Consider the following 16625-nt stretch of genomic DNA (forward strand, 5'->3'; position numbering starts at 1 on the left):
CAGTAAGATTGATATCATCTTTTAAATAAAAAACAAGAGTTTATGGATTTTTTTTTATAATTAAATTACTCTCATGTTTAATTTCCTTTTGATTAAATTTTGCTACAGTATACATGATACAGTGGCAAAACCTCCCTTGGAAGGTCATCAATGAACTTTTAGTTCATGTCACATTAATATAATAATCAATTTCGATATTCGTACTAATCTAATTCATTGTCATAAATAATTTGACCAATATCAAGTCAAAATATATTTTAATAAAATTTATTATTTCCAATATTTTGATTTTGAGAACATTTTGCAACTTCACTTTCCAAAAAAAAAGGAGGAACAAGTTATTAGGACACGAGAGTGAAAAGTAAAGAGTAACGTGCCGACCTATTCAGTAACAATAACAATACATAATGAAATTTGGAAATAAGACATGGCAAAAGTGGACAGAAAGTATTGTATGTTTCCTTGCGATGGATCATAATTGTAAGGAATTTGAATCAAAAGCAAAGCAAGTGATTATGTAGAGATATTTTGGGCACAAGTTACTACAGTCCAATAACTAATATCTCGTTATACTGAAAGGTTTCTGGGGAGCAGGAATATCGAGACGATGGAATAATAGTATATTACAGATGGAAAGTGGCGTTAGTGTTCATATAATTGTACTCAACTTTTGGTGAAGTTATTGATGATATAGAAATTAAAGGACCTACCTGATATCGAAAGGGTTATTTTGCTTATAGATTTTGATTGTAGAAAACAAGTCCCCAAGATTCGAATGAGAGATAACACATGGTAGCCATAATAGAAGATTGTGGGATTAGTATAAAGAATGAGGAAGAGGCCCCTTTCTTTTAGGCATCTTTAAATGAAAGCCATAAACTTAAGGCTAAGCATGATGCATCTTGAGGTGATAAAATAATGAAAGGCTAATTGCCAGAGGACCAGTGCTTTCCCCAGGGCCACCACATAAGCATCCACACGTAAAACAGGCTAGAAAAGTGGGGAGGCATTATAACCCAGCATGCTCGTGGGCCAATCTTGATGGATACAAACTAGACATGCATGATTGCCATGAATGAAAGGAACTAACTGCCATCATTAGGGTTAAACCTTTTTTCATTAGAATAATTCAACACTTGATCACGTTACTTGTTAAATAATAACGATAAAGATTCACTTTTCGTCCTCTTGAAAAGACCTTCTAAAGCTAATCCAGTACTCTATATATGCCTTCACACTTAGCTACCTATCCTAAGCTATCATCTTTGATTTAAGTAAACACTAGTGGGGGTTTGCTTCAACTCTTGCTCATTACGTTCGTGTCACCAAGCAAACACATTTTACTTTAGAGATTTTAACATTGTTTCTAACTCCTGCTTCCTCAAACACGTCTAGGATCAATGCATTCCTACTTATTTGATTATTAAAAAGGACAAAATGTAGAGTCCAGATATATGTTCATCTTGGATAACGGTGAAAAGAAGCGAGACAGAAAATGAAATTACATTAAAAGGGAAATAAAAGAGAAATTGATTCTATAACAAACTCTATTCTTTACATTATTGAAGTGATTGTGGTTTTTTAAAATCAAACTTTCTAGGTAGAGATAGTGTATTCTTTTTGGCTTAATTACTTGTTAATTATGTTATTTCTTTTATTCAATCTCGCCTCTTTATTAATAAAAAAAATTTTAATAATAGGAATTGAACACATAAAAAAAATTGATAACAACTTACCTATTTTCTCAATTATTTGAGCACATTAAAGACTGATAATAAAAATCGATACGAACTATTAAATTAAAACTAAAATTTTAATTAAAAACTCAATGACATAAAGTGAATTTTAAAATAATTTAATTTTAAAAATGATATTATTAGTTATTAAAATTATTAATATTATTATTATTAACGTTAAAAAAAAGGAGCGCAAAACTCAAGCATAACATAAATGAATAGCAAAATAGGGTGAAATTTGGGAGTGTAGTGGATGATGTGACATCATAAATCATTTTTCACTTTCTTTTCCAAAACAGAAGGCCAAAAAGGTGGGTTCCACTTTTTTTTAATCTTCCCCTTCTTTTTTTTCCCAGTCAAATCATCCTCTTTCATCTCTTTTATTTGTCACTCTCTTTCTATTATTACCAAAAAACAGTGTCTAGATTTTATTCTGTTAAAAAATTGGCTCGAATTTAAAATGATTAAAAATGAAAATATCTACTTAACTTCGAAATATCTTTAGTTCATTTTTTTATATTCTCGAAAATACTTTTTAAGTTTAAAATTAATTGAAACAAAATAATAAAAGAATAGTGAAATTATAATAGAGCTTAAAAAATAATTTCCCTCGTTCTTATGTGAATAAAACTTACACATCTCTAGCATAAGAATAAAAACTGTAAAAACAAAAATATGCAACTTTTCTGATAATAAAATACATAGAAAACTACTTTATGTAAAGTTGTAACAAACATAACCTAATTTATTTGTCATGGATCACCACCCAAATCCAAGCCCATAACCCACTATTTGGACTACCAACATAGATTCACACCAGTGCAAAGATGTCAAATATAAGGATTAAACTTCTGTAAAATAAATAATTGTACTTTAAAAGGATAAATGAATTCATAATTATTTATTTAAAAATTAATAACTGGAATATATGATAATATATAAATGATCTTATTGAAATCTAATCAGAAAGTTTTCTATCTGGCAAAGACACCACATAATAATGTAATAGTCTTCTATAAAATTTTCATATTGTGAGTAAATAAAAGAAAAGAGACATAGCTTACAAAATCAATAGTAAAAAGTTAAAAATGTAGATAAACTTAATTTCAACCATCACTTATTTCAGAATCAAGTAACTTCATTTTAACGGATACTAAATTTTAAGATATGGATACACGTTATACCTTAATAATTAGAACGATATCATATAATTACGAATGTTTGAATATCTAAAGTTTTAATCATGAAAAGGACATCATATCATTTAATGGTTAAATTTGTGAATTACTGTACGATCCAGTAATCTTTAATTGAGTTATTGGATTAAAAACTAGTTTTATATTTATCATTTAAATTAGCTTTTTAAAATTACTGCCTTCTACTGCATTCTATGTTTATGTATATGAAAATTAACGTAATTTTTTTTTACATATTTTTTTTATGGAAGGAAATGGAAAGGAGAAAAAACTGTCCATCTAAATTGTGTTTCCGTAAAAGAAGAATTAATAGAGAAGGAAAAGAGAATTTAAAATATTCCAACATAATTACTGAATTTTATTCCTACATATGTTTTGAAATTTGAAATTATAGTTACAAAAAATAATTCGTTTTAAAATCTTATTTCTCTTTCTTCCCTCGCCCATTAAAACCCTTCCCCATCTCATCTTTTCCTCCTCTTGAAACATAATATTTAATCAGTCTCCCCTCAATTTCTTAAAATATAAATTATGTAGTTACATTTTGAAAATGATGTTTAAAAATCATCCTAAAAAAACACATATTATCAATCTTAACGTTTAATAATAGGATTATATATATATTTATTGTATCTTTAGCACGATGTATGATAAATATAAAAACTTATGAGTAGTTAGATAATAGGATGAAAAAAAATTGTATTTAATATTCATAAATGATAATGCATTTTTTTATTTCTATTTAGAGAGAATGTTTATGAAGAATATATGTTAAAATGTTATTCTTCAAATTCTTCGAATTTAAAATATTTCTCAAGTCACGTACCTACTATCTTCCATACAAAAAGCGATAATGATGAAAAACGAAAGTAAATATATTGTTTAAAGAAGAATCAAACTATAATTTAAAGGTCTTTATAGATAAACTGCATGTAATGCAATGCAACATTATTGCTGCACATTAAATATTAAATGATCCACAACTGTCTCTTGTGTATAAAAAAAATCAAGAAGGAAAAAAAAGACAATGGAGAGAATTGAAAAATAATTTTGTTTAAGTTTAAAGCTTTTTTTCTTGTCCTATGAAAATCATTTTGTATATTGTCATCCTTGTACTCGTAGTCTTTTCTAGGTTTTTGACATATACTTTATTTTGTATTTTGCACGTGAAAACCAAAACTTGGAAGTGTAATTCTTAATTCTTTCCTTCAAACGCTAATTGTGTGTAACACATATTGTTATTGTATTGGTTTACTTTTTTTTTTTATTGTATTTGTCTAGCTTATCAAGTCACCTTTTAGACAAAAATGCAGTGTATATGTTGCAGGATATCAGCTCCAGTGAAACAAAAAGTAAGCATCAACTCCTACAGATTGCGTATAAATAGCCATGTAAAATTACAAAGGGCTTTCATATAGTGTTTTACATGGCTTTCGTATAGTGTTTTGTTATTAGTTCCAAATTGATAGTCTTCTTTTTGTGCTTTTGTTTGTATTTTTTTTATGGAGAATGATTGAAGCTTGCGAAAGTATGGAGAGCAAAGAGGGTAGTATTATGTTCAATGAACATTATCAACCTCCAAAGAAAATTCTAGTCCAAATATTTCTAATATTAGGGCTGTTTTTGTTTTGATGAACTTTTCTTAGGAAAAAAATTCTTGATCAATCTAGTACATCCCAACAAGAGAATATGTTTCAAACTTCTTATCAAACTCTTACAATCTTTGTAGCACTAGGTTGCTTCAAATGTTGAATTTAACTACCATTTCTCTTCCTCAAACTTTATAAACTTTCTTGGATTTTTAAAGATGGGAATATGGTAGTCAAGCAACAATTGAAAGTAATGTGAAGAAAATGTTTTATGTAATTAAGTACCAAGGGAAGCTTTTGATATTTTGTTAGAACGACCTTGACAATCTGATCCTAAAATCATTCATGAAGGTCGTACTAATAAAATAATTTTCACTTATAATAAAAAATTTGTACTTATTTCTTTATCATCTTAACAAGCAACTAAGAAGTAAGAACAAACAAAGTAGAAAAAAAAAGAAAAAAAGAAAATTGTGTCTTAAAGAATCTTGTTCTTATTGGTTATTTTGTACATATGCCACTTGATTTGTTTGGTATTTGTTTCAGATGGATGTTTGATTTTGGAGGAAAAACATGAACCTCCAACAATAATAAGGTCGGTGTCATGAATCAACAATTAAGACAAATCATTCTCAAGAGGGAGGGGATGATGGAAATTGTCTAGCCACAACATCCACAAAATAAGAAGGATAAATACCTAGAACTTTGTTTAGAGACTTATTAGCATAAATGAGCCTAATTGGGCTTTTGTACATGTTTTGTAGGTCCAATAAAAAGGACAACTTTATGAGGAAATAATGTATAGAGTATGTCAAAGAAAACTTCCACACCATGAAAGAATACTAGAGTCTTAGTCGGAGGACTGACTACAAGAAGACTAAAACTTAGCTGACTTCAATAAGACTAGGGTTGGAACCAAGATAATTATTGTCTTCCTTCTCGGTCGATCTATCTATTCTTCCTTCCCCTCGAATGAACTCTTTCTGCTTCTCTCACTCCTTCACTCCTTGTCTCCGTGAACTCCAAGCTCAGATAGTACCGGCAAAAGGCACTCTGACGCTCAAGTCAGACTTCAGCACTCAGTGTCTTTAGTACTAGATGATGATGTACTTGATCCTTTGGACTTTAGTTTAAATAATTTTATTTGGGTCATGTATTGGACATTGGTTTAATTTTGAGACTTATATTTGGGCTAATAGAAGAATGAATGTGTATAGTAATAGAATGGGTGTGTATTGTAAAGTGACTCACCACTTGGCATGGGAAACATGAATGTAGCATGAGAAACATGAATGCCCACATGACTCTTCTTTAATGAAGATTATCTACACCAATTAAGAGGTGACATTTGTCAACCTCTCATCTCTCAAATAAGAGGTGACATTTGTCAACCTCTCATCTCTCAAATAAGAGGAAGACACTTGTCAACCTCTCATCTCTCAAATAAGAGGAAGACACTTGTCAACCTCTCATTTGAGAGGATCATGAGCATGGAACATGTGATGTCACTTATCACCTTGTCATTTGAGAGTTTATAGGACAAATCTCCTATAAATAGAACTGCACATCTCATTCTAATTTTTTAGCTTGCAAAATATACGTGTTATGTTACTAAATTATAGTGAAAAACACTTGCCTAAACTTCTCTCTTAAAATATAAATTACTTATGTTTAATGATTATTAGTGAAACTTGGTAGTTTTTTTCCAAAACTTAACATATTCTCACATTGAGATATTCATTGTTTTTTCTTAATTTTATTTATTTAAACTTTGTGACTAACTTTAAAGTGTGTTTTTAGTGTTTATAAAAATCACAAAGTTTTTTAATATTTTCGTGTATTAACTTTTTGCATATGATTATTCATTACATTCCCAAATTGACTTTTTTTTCATCTCCTAGAAAAAGAACAGACGAAAACATGTTTACAAAAAATTTCAAGTATTTGTAAAAAACAGTTCAATTTATCTTCAAAGATATTACTAGTGCGAAGTGAGAAGATTGTACTGATTATCTTTTAACATATAATTAATTGCATAAATAATCTTTATACAGTCATTGAACTCCATTTTTATTTGGATAAATTAGGTAATTCTTTTAAACAAATTTGGTTATTGTTTTATGAATAAAAGTATTTATAGAGTAGGTTATTTATATTACATATTCTTGAACGAGCCGGACGGCGTTAGCAATGAATTAGGTGTGTTATGCCACGGGTACTTTCCACCACATTTTTTTTCTGCACCACCACTCCAACAATAGAAGACAGAGCTTGATTTGAGTTAGCATTATTAGAGACATTGAAGAAGAGGATCAAAGGAAATGAAAAGGGTTTGAGGATTTTCTTCTCTGCCTTTTTCTCTCTCATAACGCACGCAGTGTTTTGTCAAACTAAGTAATAAGTAATAAAATCTACCCCTAAGTAAGTTATGATATGCTATAATCATACATTTAAGTAAGTTGTGATATGCTATTAGCATACATTTTTTATACAATAAATTCATATAAATTTTTTTGTATAATCATGAAGTAGTAAGTAGATATGAAATAAAAGAACTAAAGTGGTAAAAAAGTATTTTAAATACTATTTATTAACGTTATCAAAAGATGAATTAATGACGTGGGTTAAAAAGTACGTGTCTTGGGCTACAATTGGGCCATAGAATTCACTGTGTTACGCTTTAAAGAATCAGTTTCCGCACTTTAGGCCGAAGTTGACATGCCATGGGCTACGCAAATCAGCCTTCTATTCTCTCCTTCCTTCCCCTCATTATTTTTTAAAAATATTTATATATAGTATATTTATAGTAAATTGCTATTTCAAAAATACTGTTATTTTTAAATTTAAACATAATTTTCGATAAATATTATTTTAAGGTAACATAGAAAATATCTATTTATTATATGAAAACATGTAAATTGTTTAAAAATTATTGTAAGAACTAAAAGCATAATGAAAATAATAATAAATACATGCTATTAAAATTATAAAAAAAAGCATATAAAAAGAGACCATTTTTTTAGAGACAGGTAAAAATAATGTCATTTCTAATCAGTGTAAAAATAGTTAATTTTGCTTATTTTTAAGTTAGGAAAATTTTTAATATTAGACACTCCTTTGGTTTCTTCTTAAGTGTCGGATTCTTTTAGAAACTTTATTTTTATTTATTTTTCATTTGTAAAATTTAATAATTCATTATTTTTTTATAAATTATACTTGTATGTATTTTTTTAATATTTAAATATTTTACCTGTGTATTTATTATGTTAAATAAAAAGAAAAAGAAGTAAACATGAACCATATAAGGAGTTTTAGTCTAATCATTCTTTTATTGTATTTGTGGATGTCTTGGAAGAAGATATCTAATAAAAATGATTGTTTAAAAAGACATAATTTGTGATGTTTATCTCATCGGTAATAATGAAATGTATTGGTTTTTTCTTTTAATTTTTGATTGTTCCCACATGATGGAGCATGAAAGATGAGATGTGTGACAGTTGGTGTTGATTTGATTGGTGCGTATAAAAAGGGGTAAGTAAATTTAGACTAATTAACTAAAATAACTAAGCATCATTATTGATGATCACTAATAGCTGTCAACCAACAAAAGTTGTAGTTTGACAGAAAGGGAGCTAATCCATCCTATCACGTCATTCCAGGACAAAACGGACTCTCTTTTATGCTCAATTTCTTTTACCGTATTATTTTAACTTTTTATTTTCCTTTTCTTTTTTATTCACAACTTTATATTGTTATATTTATCACAAATAATTATTTTTTAAAAATAAATATATATAGGAGATATGTATTTTATAATATATAAGTGGATGTAAATTTTATTTTATAAATCGATTTGATGAAATTGAATTAGACTTAAAATTCACATCTTAATATGGTATCAGACTCATTTCGAGTATATCTTATTAAAAGTCTATCTTATTGATAATTTATTAAGTTTATCGTGCAACTCGGACCCTTATCAAATCACCATCCATAATATCATAATATATAATTCTATGCACAAGTTGGTAGCTTAACATAAAAGAATGTGTTAGAGATCCATATCGACTAAAGATAAGAACATTTCATAATATATAAATGGATACAAATCTCACATTATAAATTAATTTTATAAAATTAATTACACGTAAAATTTCCTTCTTAATATTATTAATTTTTAAATATTTAAAAGTATTTCAATCTACAAGAACTGATCAACTTATATAATTCGTAATACAACAAACCTTTCGTTGTTAAAGATTTAAATGTCCAACTAAAAATGTACACGCATAATACTCGTACAATGAAGAGAAACATGTCATTCCATATGCGCGTGTAGGGAGGGATGAATACGACTGACTCGTTCCGCATTCAGCTTCTAAAAATTAGTTTGGGTTAGTCTCTATAATAATTATGGGTTAGTTAGCTTCTAGAAATTAAGTTAGGTTAGTCCGCATAATAAATTGTAGGTTAGTTTTGCCCGTTGCCAACTTGTGAACTTACTTTGTATAAACAACATCTTTAAAAAAAACTACATATAAATATTATATTAATAATTTTATTTTAATGTTTCGCAATCTTTATTATATTCTATTATACTCTGAGTTTATTATTATTAATAATATTTAAATAAATATAAATATAAAATTAACATTTATATTAAATAAATATATAAAATTAAGTCTTTCATAAATAGGAAAATATAAACAAATAGTATTGTCCAAATTATTAAAAAACTAGAACAATTAATTATTATTGTGTCTTGATTTTAAAAACGTTATTATTATTGTTCAATTTCAATAACATTTAAATATAGTAAACTTTTTTATTATTATGAATTAGAGTTAATTTATTTCGTTTTGCCATTGGTTCGCAGAGACTGTTGATTATGTGCGAGCAGCCTAAATGAAAATTAAAACACTTAATCTATTCCGTATTTTCTTAACAAGCTGCCTCCATAGTCTTCCCACGTGTAACATTATTTGTAAACATTGTTTTGTTTTTGTTATTAGTATTGTGAAAAAGATTGATTTAATACATCACCTAACTCTTCATTTAATTCAATTCACAATTTTCAAAGATCAACCTCAGTATTGTGTGCTTAAAAAAACTCATTTTTATTTTTCTAGAAGAGGAAAATTTTACTTGGAATTAATTATAATCGTGTAGTGAAAAAAGTACATAAGTATTGAAACATAACTATACTGAAAAGTAATAAATGTTTGCTTTTAATTAAAGAAAATTAACAAGCTGTATTTTTGCTAGAAGAAAAATCCTTAAAGTACTATATGTAGCCATAACAAATTTATCCATAGGAGAAATTTGAAATTAATTTTATTAGAATATGATTAATTTATTTTCGCATCTAACCATATTATTTAAATGTATTTTTGTTTTTAAGAAGATATTAATTGTTATGTTGTTAATGTTTAAATAATCAGATTGGGTTCAATATCCAAATACTTGTATTAAGAGATTATTATCTGTTTCAATAACTTGGTTTGATTTGCACTCATTTGGGTGCTTAAAAAAGTTGTTTTGATTTTATTGTAAAAGTACTCAACACTTCTTTGTATTTTATTTTATTTATTGATTGTTGATTAAATAAATAAATAAAAATAAATATATAAAATTTATATGAACTGTTTTAATATAATTTTTCTTTTAAAATCAATCATTTGCTCAATAATTATTAAAGAATGAGATATTCATGAAATTCATTATATATATTTTTTTGGTGATAAAAGAACAAGAAAAAAAACATTTAAAGAAAGTAATGGAATAAACTCTATGCTTTTCACACATCCACTTCAAAAAGCTGATTATGATTATGGTAACAGCAAGTTTCCGTGATACCAATTAATTAGCGTGGAAGCGTTTTCATCGCTAATTAATGGCGCAAGTCTTATAACAGCTAATGTGAGGGACAAGTTTCCTATTGCACTTCAAAAAAGGAGTGGGGAGGGTTTCTTTCCTAGTGCTTACTAATTTATATTAAACTTAAATTTTATTAATTAAAGTATATAGGCTTATTATTGCACTTTCTAAAAGGAATGGTGAGGGTTTCTCCTAGTTTATTATATATTTCATAAGTGATTTCTTTTCAATATGGGAATAAAATATATTCAAACTCACTGTTTAGATATTCTTAATTTATAAAACTCATCCACTAATTGTTCCTTCTAAGACGTCATTGTGAATTGATCATGAAAAAAACTTATTTTAGTTCTAAAATTTGCAAGAAAAAACAATTCACAAAATCATGCCTTTTTAATTAATTAGTTCATTATAAAATTAATGAACAAATATTATTATAGTAATAGTCTTCAAGAGGACAAATATTACGACACAGTAGAAACAAGGGACGTTGGTAATAAATCGGAAGTGTTAGCACTATGGTTGGGTAACCATAGTTTTATTCTCACACAGAAGTTATTGGTTGTTTTGATTTTATTGCAAAGATGATTTTCCGTAACATGAGTCATTCTTACAGTTTTATATTATTTGGTTAAAGTTGATAGTATATATTTCGTGTTGTTGTTTAAATACATAATACAGTATATCATAATATTTTACCAATGAGCTTCCACAATTTGTAAGTAAAACATCATTAATAATTATAATTTTTTATAAAATTTATTGTCAACATATTAATAAATAATTTTAAGTTTAATTCATCATTACAAAATTTTATAATATGATTTGTGATCTTTAATACACTTTTATGAAATTATGAATATTTTGTACTTAGAAATTAGATATGTGAGCGTACTATCTGACACTAGGTTCAATATTAAACTTTATTCAAATAAATTCTTAAATCATATTAGAAAGTTGGTTATTAAATCCAACTCATTTTTACAAAATTAACTTGTAATATAAAATTTATCCCTATTTAAATTCTCTAAATTACCTTATTTATAATTAACAAACATATCCAATAGGTTTTGATTTGAATAGAAAAACACACTCATATATGAATATTATATAAACTGTTTAGTTTATATACAATACATATTGTTAATTGGTGGAACTTTCTTACAACTAAAGTAACATTAAAAACACATCAATTATTATCACAACGATGTATTACCTAATATTTTGTGTGTATTTTGCCTATTTCAATATGAGATGATAATACATTTCCTTGTAGGGTGTAAGAAATCAGACACTATCTAGCTGAGATGTTGAGGAGATCCATACTTGATCTATGTGATAGAATTTAGTTAGGATTTTATAAAAGGGTTGAAGTACTCCAAGTACTCCCATTTATTTTATTCTTTTTGCTGATTTTTTTTTATCAGCAATAAAAAATAAATAAATGGGGATCACTTCAGGGGTGGTCCAACTCTTTTACAAGAACACATAGAATTCAGGGGTGGTCCAATTCTTTTTGCTGATAAAAAATTATCTGACCGATGTGTGATAGATGAGTTGAAATTCAATCAGTACACCATACAAATTTAAAACAACATTTTCATTAATTCCATTTAATTGAACTAAATGCAAAACAAAATAAAATATGAAAAGTGATGTGGGTAATTATAGTTTGGATGATTTGGAACCAAAAGAATAGTTATTATCTTTAATGATAGTAGGATAGATGTTGAAGAAGTATTTTGTATGGCACAACTCTATGTCTGGATATGGGTAACCCACAGAATCTCTAGAACTACATTCTCTTACTCAGACGGATACAATGCCTAAAGGTTTTTTTTTAAATTTGTGACTATACAATGTCATGTCCTAAGTGTATTTGGAATGTGTAGGTGCTTATGTATAATTGTGTTAGACGTGTTTATCAATGCATATGAATATACAAAGAATATGTTTAGGAGTGCATGAGATGAAAGATATATACATGTTATTGTCTTGCTGGTTTTTTGTGTCGGTTAGTTTATTTGCAACACCATTGTGTATAGTAGGGGTTTATTCTCGTGGGAGGAAATTTTGTACATTAGACGAGAAATATAATTTATACTTTGTTTGTTGGTTTTATTTTGCAAAACATAGCTACTGAATGTAATAGGAGTTTGGGTTAGAAGAGGAAAACTCTATAAATGTGAAGGAAGGGTATAAACAACTCTCTTACCTAAGTTGTGACCTATGATTAATCAAATTTGTGTTTTAGTTTTGTGAAACTATTACAGGACATTTATAGGCCTTGATTTTATACACTGGAACATCATTTAAATACTTTCCTTTTATGTTTTATTCTTTGTGGATAAAAAAAATTAACACACAAAATTCATCATAAATAACATATAAGGCAAAATTAAATGTTGTATTTTCATAATAATATAGGTTAAAACAAACAATTATGTTACTCAATAACACATCTGTATAAGACATATATGTTGTTTAAATAATCAATTTTGCAATAATTTTGACATCAAGTTTATTATATATGTAGCACTTTATCCTTTTTAATAGCAGTTGTAAACTAATGTTAAAAGCTTTCCGGGGATATTAAAACCATTTTTTATAATAAAAACTTCATTGATTACAATGTTATAGTGTTATTCTTATTTCAATCACTAATGAATTTATTCACAGATTTGTCTCCATTAATATATATATATATATATATATATATATAAATATATATCATCTAATATAAACTCAGCATGTAGATATACATGTCTATGTTAATAGGCATTATTTTAATAAATAATGTTATATATATATATATATATATATATATATTACCTGTAATTTAAAATAGTTATACAATATAATACAAGAAAATTATAAAATAAAAATCAATTTTAAAGACAAAAAATAATTAATTACTATATTTTATAAACTAAAATATTTAAAGTAGTCTCTATTATTAATAAAATTTATAAACAAAATTTTTAAATTAGTATTTAATTTGTTATTAATATTTTAGCTATTAATTATTTTAGATTCTAAAATTAATAGTTAAAATATTGGTAACTAATTATATATCAATTTAAAAATTATTTATTAATAATAGAAATTAGTTTTAGATATTAATAATTTTTTTGATTTTTAAAATAATATATAATTAAGTTAATATAATAACTATTTTTTTAAAAATAATTTTTATTTAATTATTTCTTGTAACGATAGAATAATGATATTTTAACGGTCTTACCATTTTATATGCCTATCATAAAACTAAATACATTGATTTTATTTTAATTTTTTATTTATATTTATTATTATCATTTAAATATAATATTTTATTATTTAAAGGAGTAGTTATATAGTTGCTTTGAAAAAAAAAGTAGTGGTCAATAAATCATTTTTCTTATATAAATAGTTTAATTTCTATTAATATTTTTTTAACGAAATGGTTATTCAATTGCTTTTTTATGCATTATACAAACAATATAAATTACACCCAAGATATATTTTACATTGAGTAAAATGTGGAAACTCAAAGTCCTTCACCATGCGTATATCGTTGGATACATATTTCCTCCACTAATAAGGTGAGAAAAAAAAAAACCCTATAATGCGAGATCAAAATGTACATAATCCACATAGGTAGTTAAAAATGTAGTAATTCCTATTGTGAAGGATAAAGTCCAGTGATAATATATTTTGTTATATATACACATACATATGATGTTACCAAGCTATATATTTACACATAAACTGAACTTAGATTCATATAATTTGATGTCCAACAATATGTTAGTCGACACTTCTGTGCCTGCATATCTATATTAAACTAAAGCAGAAAAGAAAAAAAAATATTTTGCTTGTCTTATTAATGCTATAACAAAATAATTAAATTTATACAATACGTTATTGTAAAAAATTTACATTCTTGATAAATGAAAACTCATTCTCCATATGGTTTCTAAAATAATTATTGCAAATATTAATATTAATTTTATTTAGATAATATTGTATACCTAAAAGGTGGTATGTATATAAGGGTTGAAACACTTCTAGAATGTTCCCTTTTAATTTAATTTATTTTTTGTCGATAAAAAAATAATAATATTGTAAGCTATACTGCAATCAATCTGATCAAGGATTTATAAATAAAATTTATTATGTATGTATTATTATATATAGAAGTTTTTATAGTGTCAAACATTTTTTATATACTTTTTAAAGATGATTATTATAAAAAGGAATGAAATTATTGGGGTAATGATTTTTATTAGATGATAATATAAATCTATATATTATTTAGTCTTAAAAACACATCCACCTAAAAGCAAATTTTGTTTATAAACCTGAATAGGTCAAAATATATACATGCACCAGTCTCCACTCAAATGAGCTATGGAAAAGCATGATGGCCTGGAGTATCAGTACTCCACTGGCATATGAAATGGATTTACCTCTGCAAAGAGTTTCATCTATTTTCCCCCTGATCATTGCGCATATGTACACGAGTAATGAGTTAATTTGTTAGTGTTGTGATTATAGTATATAGAGACGTAGACACACATACTAAAAACCAAGATATCAGATATAGATGATTAATTAGCATACGTGTTTAATTTGCTGTTTATTGCAAAACATCAACTTGGTTGACATGTATTGTCAATTTCCTCACATCGGTTTAATGATACATACAGATTGACATACGATGATAAAAGCAAAAGAAAAGTGTACGAATCAAAGATAAACACGCAAATAAAACATTATACGGCAAACTAATCAACATAGTTTCCAACCGGGGAGAGAGCATGATGATGAAAACAAAAAACTTAATTTGATTCACTTGCATATATGTTTACCTCTGTACAATGCCTTAGCGTATACATGGGAACGCCTCTTTTTAATTTTCTCCACCCCTTTATCTCACACAGAGAAAATGTGAAGTGGGCAAATTTTATAAAACCAAAAAACGAATATTAAAACATAATATTATAAAAATATAATATAATGAAGCATATGGATTGATTATAATTGTATATTCTAAAGATATATTTACGATGGATTTAGGATCATGAGCTCTGAGGCAGTCACGAGACATCTCATTACTTCAACTTGAGCTCGCAGTGATTGTACATAATCTAGGGTTTCCTCAACCAGAGACGCATCATCCATGAATTCTCCTCCTGGTAAGAGACTCTTGAGCCTTCGCGTTCTCTTCTGGACCAGTTTTTTCGCAATGAAACTCGCCACCACCCTATCCCTTGGTCTGTAGACTGCGCGGTTTCTTCTGCAGCTTCTGATCCTTGTGCTGTGGGAATAATTCGTGGAGCTTTTCCTTACCCTCTGTGGTGGTGATGAGCCTGGCACGTGTGCCGTGAGGACTTTGTTGCTGCTATTTTTGGAAGCATTGGCTATGAGGGCCTTGCTCCAGCGAGTGGTTTTGTTTCTGGTGGAAGCCATGGCCAAATCTGCTGACAGCTTTATGGCTTTCTTTCTCTCCAAAAGACTCATGTTCTTCTTTTGAGAGCTATATTTTCTGAGACACCATATCCATTTTTTGAGGAATTCTTGCTTGACGGAGTTGATATTTCGCATTCTGTTTGGAATTAACAACATGGGGAGTAAGGGTGATGTGATGCATATGCTAGTTAGCTAGGGCTTGGTATAGCAAGAGAAAATTCAATTTAATGTGATTTATATGTATGCAATTAGCTAGAAAAAAAGTGAAATAGTTAAGGCATACCTTGATGAAAGTGTTGAAAGAAAGAGTAGAAGATGGAGAAAGAAGAAATAAGAGTAAGATTTGATGAGTGACGTTGCAGTGTTACAGATGGAAGGAAAATGGTATATGATGAGGATCTGAGAAAGAGAGAGAAGGAGAAGGGTTGGGAAGAGGAAGAGTGAGAAGGGAAGGAATTTATGTGCTCGAAAGATGAGAGTGGTGGGGCTTAGAGAGAAAGACACAGCACATGCTGGCACATGGAGTCCCTGGCCCACTACCCAAAACCATAGAGAATAATGTTACATTATAAAGAAAACAATGTATTTAGATTAGTGGTAAAGAAGAATAAAGGTGACCTTAATGTAATGCAAACCTAACATCGGTATCTTTGTTTAGAATACAAACAAAACTCACTAAATACGACTCACTTCGAAACAATGTGCCTATGGCCCGCGAGTGGAACTCCGTGAGAGAAAGATTGTACCTTATCATCGCTATTAATTATTATTAA

At 27.6% G+C, this 16625-nt stretch overlaps 1 protein-coding gene across 1 annotated transcript; it reads right to left on the reverse strand.

Moving 5' to 3' along the window:
• Positions 1-15204: 15204 nt before the first annotated feature.
• On the reverse strand, positions 15205-16379 carry P1R1 (transcription factor). The gene is made up of 2 exons (XM_068608017.2): positions 16136-16379; positions 15205-15988 (listed from the first exon to the last, which is right to left on the reverse strand). The coding sequence occupies exon 2, from the start codon at positions 15985-15987 to the stop codon at positions 15445-15447; it is 543 nt and encodes a 180-aa protein (XP_068464118.1). The 5' UTR covers position 15988; positions 16136-16379; the 3' UTR covers positions 15205-15444.
• Positions 16380-16625: the final 246 nt, after the last annotated feature.

This window comes from Phaseolus vulgaris, chromosome 3 (genome assembly GCF_051622355.1).
Source record: "Phaseolus vulgaris cultivar YP4 chromosome 3, ASM5162235v1, whole genome shotgun sequence".
NCBI classification, from domain to species: domain Eukaryota; kingdom Viridiplantae; phylum Streptophyta; class Magnoliopsida; order Fabales; family Fabaceae; genus Phaseolus; species Phaseolus vulgaris.